Source organism: Hyperolius riggenbachi, chromosome 2 (assembly GCF_040937935.1).
Source record: "Hyperolius riggenbachi isolate aHypRig1 chromosome 2, aHypRig1.pri, whole genome shotgun sequence".
Classification (NCBI taxonomy): Eukaryota; Metazoa; Chordata; class Amphibia; order Anura; family Hyperoliidae; genus Hyperolius; species Hyperolius riggenbachi.
This window is the reverse complement of record NC_090647.1, coordinates 220,192,671-220,205,047: the sequence shown is the minus strand read 5'-3', so window position 1 is coordinate 220,205,047 and position 12,377 is coordinate 220,192,671. Positions and strand designations below refer to the sequence as shown.

Genomic DNA, 12,377 nt, shown 5'->3' with positions numbered 1-12,377 from the left:
ACCACCACACTGTTAGGTTTCACCATGATCACAAAGGAAGGTGCCTTATGTCTTTGTATCACACTTATTGTAATATACCATTTTATTTTTGAATATACAATATGTGAGCATTTACTATTGTGTATGTTTTTGTTACTCAGAGTGTTTTCATTTCACATGCTAGATTGTCATTGTATTTCAGCCCTAAGAGAACATCTGATGTCATTTGCATTCCAAGTGCAGCCTGTATCGTCTTATATCACAGCCATGAAATTACCATCTACATAAAGAGATGGAATAAATCCTGTCTCATCAGCCATATTATTATTTGAGCATCACTTGGAAAAGGCTCTTGGAAATCATGAACGTTTTACAGCAGTTTGCTGAAGATGTCGGTGAAATTCTCTGGATTTTACTTAAGCTCCATTTCTGATGAAATTTCAATTACTGTAATAACACATGTGTCAGCAGCATGGCGTCTGCAAAGGATGTATGCTGATGAAAGGGTCACTAGTGAAACTGTATTTTTGGAGTTGCTCTTGCAAGTATGCATTCCTCAGGCTGTGAAAAACAGATGTGATCATGGAACTGGAAATAGGGGTGAAGGGTGTTTATCATTTACTATTGATATGTGTTATAATATTCTGAGTCTATAAATACAGTTACAATTGTAACTATACTGACTTCCACCTATCTCATCACTTTTCTCTTGTATGTACACCTGTTTGGTCACAAAACTAAAGCAGTATTCATCTTATCCACCAGCGTAGCTAAGGACATTTGGGCCCCATGCAGGTTTTATATCGGGCCCCCAGAAGATGCAGACTGCACTTTGAATACATTCTATGCATAACAATATATATGGCACAACAAGACCTGCTAATGACATCCACAGTATGAGAGGTGTAAGCAGAGGAGGAGAACAGTCTGTTAATGAATGGTTACCACTATTCAAAGCATATATAGAAGTAATCACCAGCATAGCACCATTGAATAGCTTATACTGCAGTTGAGGGAGGGCCCCTAGTGGGCCCCTCTTGTACAAGGGCCCTGCATCCTATAGCTACGTCACTGATCTTACCCTATCACTAAGAAGTCCAGTCACCAGTGTGATGCCAGCAGCATTGAAAAGGCTGAAGCTTGACAACCCCACCCCTTCTGGCTCATCAGAATGATCCATTTTTAGGTGCTTTATATGAAAACAGATTATCAAGAAAAAGCTGAAAGGACTCTACATTCCACAAATTCAATGTTCTATGAAAGTACCTGGACCATATACAATACAATAACATTTATAAAGCATTTTCTTCTATAGGACTCAAAGTGCATGCCCTATGGCATAAAGTCATTGGTGAAAGTGATCCAATTTATTGACGCATGGACATATAAGAAGAAGAATCTTTGGCAACCATGGATGTGGTCAACCTCTGCAACTGTATTTTGCAAAGCCTAGTGGTTAAATAAAGTACAACTACGTGAAAAATTCTAAATCTTAAATAACATGCATATAAACTGTACCTTTCTCCCAGAGTAAAACGTACTATAAATTACTGTTTTACTATGTTCCTGTCACAGTAGGTAGTAAAAATCTGACATGTCTGACAGGTTTTGGACTAGTCTATATCCTCATGGGGGATTCTCAGGTATTTACTTACGAAAGCTCTTCCTGGATGGCAGTTGCTTAGTCCAACTGCCAAAATAGTGTGCAAACGAGTAGGAAGGCTGCCTGGCATCTTCATATAGATCCTCCCCAGGGAGTGCTTTTGTAAACAATACAGTTGATACTGAGACTCTCCCATGAGGAGAAGCACTAGTTTAAAATCTAATGCTGGGGATACACAGTACGTTTCTGTACCGTGTATCGACCAGCTGATCCGGCCAGCTGATAATATTCAGCTGGCCCGATCAAGCCGTTCGATCCCCGCCGGCGGACAATGGCAGGGAATCGAGCGCTGATAAAGAAGCGCCGGCGGGGACGAGCGGCAATCGATCCGCGGGGACGCGGCTGGGGTCGATCCGGTGGCTAATCGGCCGCCGGATCGACCCATGTATCCCCAGCATAAGAAACAAACAAACAGGTTTGGTTGTGTCAGGGAATAAATACTGAAAAAACGTGTCCCCAAAGTGCACCCTGGCTCTAAAGACAATGGTATCAGTGGCGTAGCAATGGGGAGAGCAGCCATAGCGGTGTTACGGGGCCCCGCGGCAGCCCTAAGTCACAGGGGGCCCGCAGCTGCCTGAGAGTACTTTTTATTTTTTTTTATTATACTGCCGTGCCGTGACGGGCCCCCGCCCCCCTCCCTCATCTCGGCGGGCCCCCCCCCCCCTCCTTTTACCAGCGGCGGCGGGAGGTGCGGCATATTCAGCAGGCTCCGGCGGGGGTAATCAGCCGCTAGAGGTCCAGCTGCCTCCGGGCTACTGTCTCCTCTGTATGCCGCGCGCACTGCTTCCTGGTTTATTGCGCGCGGCATACAGAGGAGACACCGTAGCCTGGAGGCAGCTGGACCTCTAGCGGCTGATTACCCTGCCGGAGCCTGCTGAATATGCCGCACTTCCCGCCGCCGCTCGTAAAAGGAGGGGGGACTCCGGACCCCAGGTGAGACAGGGGGGGATAGGAGTCGGGCCCCCACCCCACTAGCCACCCACCCGCCTAATTAGCCACCCACCCAGCTGCCTAATTAGCCACCCAACCAGCCGCCTAATTACTCACCCAGCTGCCTAACCCACCCAGCTGCCTAATTACCCACCCACCCGCCTAATTACCCACCCACCCGCCTAATTACCCACCCACCCAGCTGACTACTTACCAGCACCCACCCAGCTGCCTAATTACCCACCCACCCAATTACACACCCAGTTGCCTAATTACCCACCCACCCAGCTGCCTAATTACCCACCCACCCAGCTGCCTAATTACCCACCCACCCAGCTGCCTAATTACCCACCAACCCAGTTGCCTAATTACCCTCCAACCCAGCTGCCTAATTACCCACCCACCCAGCTGCCTAATTACCCACCCACCCAGCTGCCTAATTACCCACCCACCCAGCTGCCTAATTACCAGCACAAAGCCCACCCACCCAGCTGCTTAATTACCCACCCAGCCATCAGCTGCCTAATTATCCACCCACCCACCAAGCTGCCTAATTACCAGCACAAAGCCCACCCACCCAGCTGCCTAATTACCCACCCAGCCATCAGCTGCCTAATTATCCACCCACCCACCCAGCTGCCTAATTATCCACCCACCCACCTGCCTAATCACCCACCCATCCAGCTGCCTAACCACCCACCCACCTACCCACCCATCCAGCTGCCTAACCACCCACCCACCTACCCACCCACCCAGCTGCCTAATTACCAGCACAAAGCCCACCCACCCAGCTGCCTAATTACCCACCCAGCCATCAGCTGCCTAATTATCCACCCACCCACCCAGCTGCCTAATTACCAGCACAAAGCCCACCCACCCAGCTGCCTAATTACCCACCCAGCCATCAGCTGCCTAATTATCCACCCACCCACCCAGCTGCCTAATTATCCACCCACCCACCTGCCTAATCACCCACCCACCCATCCAGCTGCCTAACCACCCACCCACCCACCTACCCACCCATCCAGCTGCCTAACCGCCCACCCAGCAACCCACCCAGCTGCCTAACCGCCCACCCAGCCACCCACCCCGCTGCCTAACCCACCCACCCAGCCCTAACCGACCACCCAGCTGCCTAACTGCCCAAAGCTGCCTAACCGGAGCCGCCTAACCGCCCACCCGGCTGCCTAACCGAGGCTACCTAACTGCCCACCCTCCCACCCAGCTACCTAACTGCCCACCCAGCTACCTAACTGCCCACCCAGCTACCTAACTGCCCACCCAGCTACCTAACTGCCCACCCTTCCACCCAGCTACCTAACTGCCTACCCTTCCACCCAGCTACCTAATTGCCTACCCTGCCACACAGCTAGCTATCTGCCTACCCTGTCACACAGCTACCTAACTGCCTACCCTGCCACCCAGCTACCTATCTGCCTACCCTTCTACCTAACTGCCTACCCATCTACTTATCTGCCTGCCCTGTCACATAGCTACCTATCTGCCTACCCTGCCACCTAGCTACCTATCTGCCTACCTGGCTACCTAACTGCCTACCCTCCCACCCAGCTACCTAACTGCCTACCCAGTGCAGTGCCTGCGCTGCAAAAAGCGTGCCAGCCTGCCCAACCACCCTCCCTCCAGGTAATTAATGTTATCCCACTATAGACCTGGCTACATATACTGCATTTTGTGGGGAAATCTGGCGACAATCTGATTGCATTTTGTTGGTGAAATTTTGCCACAATCTGATTGCATTTTGTCGGGAAATCTGGCGATAATCTGATTGCATTTTATGGGGAAATCTGCAGACAATCTGGTTGCATTTTGTAGGAAAATCTGCCGACAATCTGGTTGCATTTTTTTGGGAAATCTGATGCCAATCTGGTTGCATTTTTTTGGGAAATCTGCTGCCAATTTGGTTGCATTTTTTGGGGGAAATCTGCTGCCAATCTGGTTGCAATTTTTGGGTAAATCTGTCAACAATCTGGTTGCATTTTGTGGGGAAATCTGCCGACAATCTGGTTGCATATTGTGTGGAAATCTGCCGACAATCTGGTTGCGTTTTGTGGGGAAATCTGCCAACAATCTGGTTGCATATTGTGTGGAAATCTGACGACAATCTGGTTGCATATTGTGTGGAAATCTGCCGACAATCTGGTTGCGTTTTGTGGGGAAATCAGATTTCCCCACAAAATGTTTGGGTGGGAGGTCCGAGGTCTGTGGGGTTGGAAGGTGGGGGGGGGGGGGGCCATAATTTTTTTTTGCTATGGGGCCCAGTCATTTCTAGCTACGCCCCTGAATGGTATAAAACAAAACAAAACCGATAATATACAGAACCCCAAGTCAGAGCTACCGGCCACCTCGAGAGTTGCTCTTAAAGTGGTCCTTAAGTCTATCCAAAAAAATGAGATTTACTCACCTGGGGCTTCCCTCAGCCCCCTGCAGCCGAAGGGCCTCCTGGCCGCAATAGCCGCATAGGGGGCAATATTATGGCTGGGAACGCGGAGAATCACTCGCGTTTCCATGCCTGTCGGCCGGTGACAGCCAAACCGGAAGTGTTCGCCGGCTGGTGCAGGAGCATCGGAGCGGGGCTGCGAAGGCACCGATCGGCTGCAGGGGGCTGAGGGAAGCCCCAGGTGAGTAAATCTCATTTTTTTGGATAGACTTAAGGATCACTTTAAATGAGTGGGGGTCCACCCTAGTCAGTGGGTGTGGTCCAAAGCCACTCCCACATTTAACATTTATGTTTTATTTGATGTGAATTATTTGTTTTGGGGATGGTGGGTGGTGGTTGTGTGTGTACTGTGTTTTTACTATTTTTACCCTGACAAAGCCTCCTAGAAATGAAACATGTTGGTTTTTGTCACTTTGCACCTTGTACACCATTAGCGTAGGGACCCTTCTGAGAGATTGGCCTTGACGCTAGCACAGGGGCTTAACCAACAATGTTATTTATTTTGGGATGCTGTGTTGGCCGCTGGCGATCTGTTTGTTTTGAGCCTGGCTCCCTTTACATGTTGCTCTGTATATTTGCACCAGTCTTGTGAGCTCCAATGATGGTTATCAGCTGATAATGACGGTTAGCAGCCTGATTGAGCGACTACCAGGTTTTTGCTGTGTATTGCATGTACAGTATGAGTAATCATGACAATGTAACACCAACCCACAGTTCCTGGGGTACATAGCCACCACTTTGCTTTTTATGCCCATGTACAGATTTCTGTTCAACTTCTCTTGAGAAAATATCAGATTCTCATACCACAGTCAGTCAGGGAGATTAATAAAGACATTTAGACGCCAGAATATTGCTTTTATGAATCAGCATCCTGTCCAATGCTTAAACTAATATTTTTAAGTCTGTTCCACCAGGTTATCTATCTAGATTACAGGATTACATAATTAGGTGATGTGTAAAATGCAATAACGCAAAACAACCAACCAGATTTCTAGTTATTGACATCAGACGGGGTGCTGCTAAGTTTTTTTTTCTGCCACAAGTGGCACGTACATTGTGCCCCCCCCCCTTCTCCCATTATAATAGGTAGGCAAAGGTACCCCCCCCCACTAGGTCGTCCTCCAGTAAAGGTAGGTAGCCAAAGTTGCACCCCCCAGTATAGGTAGCCAGCACCAGTATAGGTAGCCCAGGTGTCACCGCAGTAAAGGTAGCCACCCCTATGTAGGTAGCCAATGTGCCCCCACAGGAAAGATGGCCACCCTCAGGTAGCTAAAGACCCCCCATATAGGACATTGCTGTCAGCAGGGGTATGTAGCACCCCTCTGGCTCTCCATCCTCAACACTTACGTGCCTGCAGGTCGTCAGGAAACCCGAAGAGAGGAGCATAGGCAGCAACCCAAAGAGAGAGGTGCATAGTAACCGTGCGGCAAACTTCAAATGAAGAAAATGAGCAATGACCTTACTTCTGCATCTAAAGTGTACTCTGGTCACTGCACCGCTCTCCCTTCTGTTCACATTGTCGCTGATCTGAGGTCTGCATGTGAGTGACAGGGAGGCAGCGAGGCAGCCATACAAGTCACAGACAGGGCAGCCTGGCAGCATGGGTGGCCCTTCTGTGGGTCAGGCCCAAAGCGGCCGCTTGGTTCGCCTGGGACAGGCAGCCTATTAGGCCAATCAAAGAGCAGGGATAATGTCCTTTAAAGTGATTGGACTCGCAGGGGCTCGGGGCAGGATGAGTGGAGCTCTCGTCATTGCCAATTAGCAGGCATAAGTCTGTAGCGCTCGCTATGCTACTCTGATAAGGCGTGTTAACTCTGATAAGGCATGATATTTAGTGAATCAAGCCCTCTGTGTCTAATTAATTACATCTGCTAAATATTTTTTTTTTTTACTTTTGAGGAAAGGTGCCAGAAATACATCATGTAAATGAATCCTTGTTGTTATTCTACATTGTCAAGTAAATAGCATACTTAGGATAAACAGTGTACCTTTCATATGACTTAATAGCATGCTCAAGCTTCTCCTTGTAGTCTGTAAGATTCACAGCTTGGGGATTAATTAATGTGATAAGTTTCCTGCTTCCACTTACATGAGCCAATGGGAACACCTGAAATAATCAAAGTAAATTAACATTTGCAGTTCTAAGACACATTACTACATTCATATTGATTGCTACCTAACATTTGCATAGTGTTATCACTGTGGTGAAATAGTTATTTTGTAGTAGTTGTCATATCATTTACCTTTCCATGAATAAATTACAAGAAGTTGTGTAACGATCGGTGTAACACAGAGAGGGTCTGATTACCGGTGATCTGCAGTATCACCGAGAATGCAGATATATACCCGATTATTGATGATCTGCAGTATCACCGATAATCAAATATATCTTCTAACCTCTGGACACCTGAGAGATGAGAGTGTTTGGTGCAACAGTAATACTTTGAGGAAAGCACCTGTAAGATAGGTGCTAGACAGTAAGAGATACTGCTCTAGATCAGATTCCTTCCACAGGTCTGATGCTCCCCAAGGGGCGGAGCCAGGCTGAGAGAGTGGGAAGGACAGAACGTGAGTGACACAAATGGGCAGTGTCACTAACAGATCTGTGAACTATCTCCTAACAAGAGAGATAGTTCTCGAGGTCGGACAGGCCAGGTCGTAAACACACGGACAGATACAGTACAGAGACAGGAGACAGATGCAGAATCCAGGGACTAGCAGAGTTTGGCAACAAGGTATCAAAAAGACAAAGGTACAGAATCAGAGATCAGAATAATGATCAGGAAGGCAGAAGGTCATAACAGATAATCAACAATGCCTAGGCTTGAGTGCGAGCTCCTAGATTCCCACACTCCAGGAACTAGACTAGATAATAACAATAATACAGATGGTACAGAATTCCTAGACTAAGGTGTGAGTTCCTTGGCCATCAACACCTTGGAAACTGGTCTAGATAATAATACAGATAATAACAGAATTCCTAGGCTAAGGTGTGAGCTCCGTAATCATCAACACCTACGAAACTGTCTAATAAACACAGATACTGACAAGGTCTGAGTGCTACCACGTAGTGATCGCAACGCCAGACACCAGATGAATGACCAGCACCCAGTATATATACACTAGCGCTCTCCAGTGCCACCCCTAAGTGCTGGACCAATGAAAGTTGCTGAAATTGTCATCTGACCAAGCCGGTGAGCTGACAATTGTTAGCTGACCGGCATGGTCAGCTGACCCCCTTCTGACTGCCATAAAGGCCCTGCCTCTCTGCGCGCGCGCGTCCTCCTAAACCAGTGTGGACTACTCATGAATCTAAAATTTTCTCTACTTCATACTCAGGTTGGTCGTCTACTCTCACAGGAGGAGGAGGAGGATTGGTACCCACATGGACTGCTGGTTTAAGCAGGGACACATGAAAAGATCTTACACCACGCATGCTAGCAGGAAGATCGATGGCATAAGTAGCATTGTTGATCTTCCTGGTCACAGAAAAGGGGCCCACAAACCTGGGACCTAACTTGGGCGAGGGTTGTTTCAGGGTTAAATGACGTGTGGACACCCAGACCAGGTCTCCTGGTCGGAACTTCCACTCTAAGGAACGTTTCTTGTCAGCTTGACCTTTCTGACTTTGAAAAGCCTTTTCCAAATTGCTTTTCACGATCCCCCAAATGGCTTTGAACGACTTTTGCCAAGCCTCCAGAGCTGGAAACGGAGTGGAGGCTACTGGCAATGGGGAAAACTTGGGCAACTTTCCAGTTACCACCTGAAATGGAGAGAACCCAGAGGAAGAGCTTTTCAAATTATTGTGTGCAAATTCTGCTTATGGCAAGAACTTGACCCAATCAGTTTGCGCCTCTGCAACATAACACCTCAAAAAATGCTCCAATGACTGATTAACCCTCTCCATCTGACCATTGGTCTGTGGGTGGTAGCCCAACGAAAATGACAGTTCCATGCCCATTTGATGGCAAAATGCCCTCCAAAATTTAGAGACAAATTGGACTCCCCGATCTCACACTATGTTTTCCGGAATGCCATGAAGTCGGAAAACGTGGATGATGAAAAGATTGGCCAACTCCTGGGCCGAGGGGAGTCCTTTCAAGGGCACAAAATGGGCCATTTTACTGAAACGGTCGACTACCACCCAAATGACCGACATGCCTTCAGACCTAGGAAGCTCACCTACAAAATCCATGGACAGATGGGTCCATGGTTCACTCGGGGTGGGCAAAGGCTGCAACGTTCCCACAGGTGCCAGACGGGAGGGTTTGCTTTTTGCACACACTGCACACTCTCTGACATACTCCTTGCAGTCTGTTGCCAAAGAAGGCCACCAAGCACATCTAGCAACCAAGTCTTGCGTTCTGGAGGCCCCTGGGTGCCCAGCATTCTTGTGTGAGTGAAACATCTGCAAAACCTGGAGACGAAAGGGCAGTGGCACAAACATAACCCCTTCAGGCTTTCCCTCAGGGACATCCTGCTGGAAGGGACTCAAAGTCTCCGTCCAGTCTTTCCAAGTTTCTGTGGCTCCCAGTACTACCTTCTGTGGAACAATGGTTTCAGATTCTGAGGGCTGTGCTGTCTCCGGCTCAAAACATCTGGACAAGGCATCTGCCTTAATTTTTTTGCTACCTGGAGTGTACGTAATTACAAATCTAAATCTCGAGAAAAACAGTGACCACCGAGCCTAACGCGGACTCAATCTCTTAGCCCCCTCAATGTATTCGAAATTTTTGTGATCAGTGTAGACTGTAATCGTATGTTCTGCTCCTTCTAACCAATGACGCCATTCTTCAAAGGCCAACTTAATGGCTAGGAGCTCCCTGTTGCCTATATCGTAGTTTTTCTCTGCTGGAGAAAACCTCCGAGAGAAATAGGCACACGGGTGCAATCTTCCCTGCAACCCAGAGCGTTGAGACAGCACAGCCCCTACTCCAACCTCTGAGGCGTCAACCTCTACAATGAATAGATAAGAGGTGTCCACGTGTCTCAATATGGGTGCAGAGCAAAACAATTCTTTCAAAGCGGAGAAAGCGGGCAGAGCTTCGGGGGACCAATGGTTGGTATCTGCACCTTTTTTAGTGAGACTGGTGAGGGGTGCTATGACTGTGGAGTACCCCTTTATGAACCTTCTATAGTAATTCGCAAACCCTAGAAATCTCTGAAGAGATTTGAGTCCTACTGGTTGGGGCCATTCCAGGACAGCAGAGACTTTGGCGGGATCCATAGAAAGGCCCGAGGTGGAAATTATGTATCCCAGAAAAGCGACAGATGTCACCTCAAAAATGCATTTCTCCAATTTAGCATAAAGCCTGTTTTGTCTGAGTTTGTGCAGCACGAATTTGACATGAGCCCTGTGCTCAGAGAGGTTGTCAGAGAAGATCAATATATCGTCCAGGTATATTAGGACAAATTTACCCAACACCTCCCTGAAAACTTCATTAATGAGTTCCTGGAAGACGGCCGGGGTGTTACACAACCCGAAGGGCATCACCAGATACTCGTAATGCCCGTCGAGTGTGTTAAAGGCCGTCTTCCATTCATCGCCCACTCTGATCCGCACCAGATTGTATGCACCTCGCAAATCCAATTTTGAAAAAATCTTAGCATTGGTGACTTGAGTGAATAAATCGTCTATCAAAGGTAACGGATAACAATTTTTAACTGTGATTTTATTCAGACCCCGGTAATCAATGCATGGCCGAAGGCCTCCTTCTTTTTTTTTTAGAAAAAAAACCCCTGCACCGGCAGGCGACCGGGAAGGACGAATGAAACCCTTAGCTAAGTTTTCACGGATATACTCTTGCATGGCCACCTTTTCTGGCCCAAACAAATTGAAGAGATGACCTCCAGGGGGCATACAACCTGATCGGAGATCAATCGGGCAATCGAAAGGGCGATGTAGAGGTAATTTATCGGCAGCTTTGGGACAAAACACGTCCGAAAACTCTGCATATTGTTCCGGAACACCCTCCACATGAATCCTGGTCTGGCCTAAGGTCACCTTCACCAAACAATGACGAAAACAGTGGGCTGACCAGCTCGTTAGCTGACCGGTAGCCCAATTTATCTGAGGGGAGTGAAGGTGTAACCACGGCATGCCAAGGATGATTGTGGAGGTTGTCATGCGCAATACAAAAAACTGCAATTTCTCTCTATGCACCACCCCTATAGTGACTTCCACCTCCGGTGTCTGAGACAGCAGATGGTTACGCTGTAAGGGGGAATCGTCCACTGCCGTAACCTGCAGAGGTGGTTTGACCGGGGTGAGTGGAACACCCAATTTCTTGGCAAATTCGTAATCCATAAAATTAGCCGCTGAGTCTGAATCAATAAAGGCCTCAGAGACTTCAGATTTATCCCCCCATTTGATCATACAAGGAAGGAGTAACCGCTTATCCTCTAGGGGTAAGAGCTGTACGCCTAGGGTATTACCCCCAACTACTCCTAGGCAGTGGCGTTTCCCGACTTTTTAGGGCAATTTCGTACTCTATGACCACCCTCTGCACAATAAAGACACAACTGTTCAGAAATCCTGCGTCTCCGCTCCACCTGGGACAGTTTTGACCGACCAATCTGCATTGGCTCAGGGGAAGGTGAGACGGGAGGGGACGGAGTCACCGGAGGCGCAGCGTAGGACACCATTTTAACGTTGTTTCTACCCCGAGTCTGCCGTTGATAACGTAATCTGCGATCAATCCTGATTGCTGATGAAATGGCCTCATCGACGGTTTTGGGCTTGGGCTGACTTGACATAAGATCAGAGACTTCATCTGACAACCCTGACAAGAAACAGTCTAAGAGAGCAGAGGTGTCCCACCTGGCTGAAACTGACCACCTCCTAAATTCGGCAGCATACTCCTCGACCGGACTCTTGCCTTGACGCAACAACTTGAGCTTCCGCTCAGAAGTCGAGGCAATGTCTGGATCGTCAAATTACTGCTATAGCCTTAAAAAATTCGTCTACAGAGGTTAGAGCTAAATCCCCAGCGGGTAAACTGTATGCCCAGGTCTGGGAATCGCCTGATAACAAAGTCTTAATAAACGTGACCCTTTGGGTCATGGTTCCTGAAGATCTAGATCTCAACTCAAAGTATGACAACACTCTACTCCTAAAATTTCGAAAGTCAGATCTGTGACCGGAAAACTTTTCAGGTACAGGCATACGTATGTCTGTGCTAGCAGGGGATCGCACCTCGTCCACTGCCGTCTGCAGGGTTCGTAAAGAACCGGACAAAGCGTCAATCATCGCTTTGTGATTACCCAGCACTTGGTTGCTAGAGTCCACCGAAGTGGTAAGTGCGCCTAGACGGTCAGTGTGTGCGTCCATTTGCATTTTTGGTCTGG

The 12,377-nt window shown here is 48.2% G+C and overlaps 1 protein-coding gene across 3 annotated transcripts in view; it reads right to left on the bottom strand.

Annotated features, from left to right (window-relative positions):
- VWA3B (von Willebrand factor A domain containing 3B) overlaps positions 1-12,377 on the bottom strand; it is a 189,178-nt gene that overhangs the window by 89,705 nt on the left and 87,096 nt on the right. For all 3 annotated transcript variants that reach the window (XM_068268166.1, XM_068268165.1, XM_068268164.1), the window contains exon 20: positions 7,019-7,137. In XM_068268166.1, the coding sequence (XP_068124267.1) occupies positions 7,019-7,137 (119 nt within the window). The remainder of the gene's footprint in view (positions 1-7,018; positions 7,138-12,377) is intronic.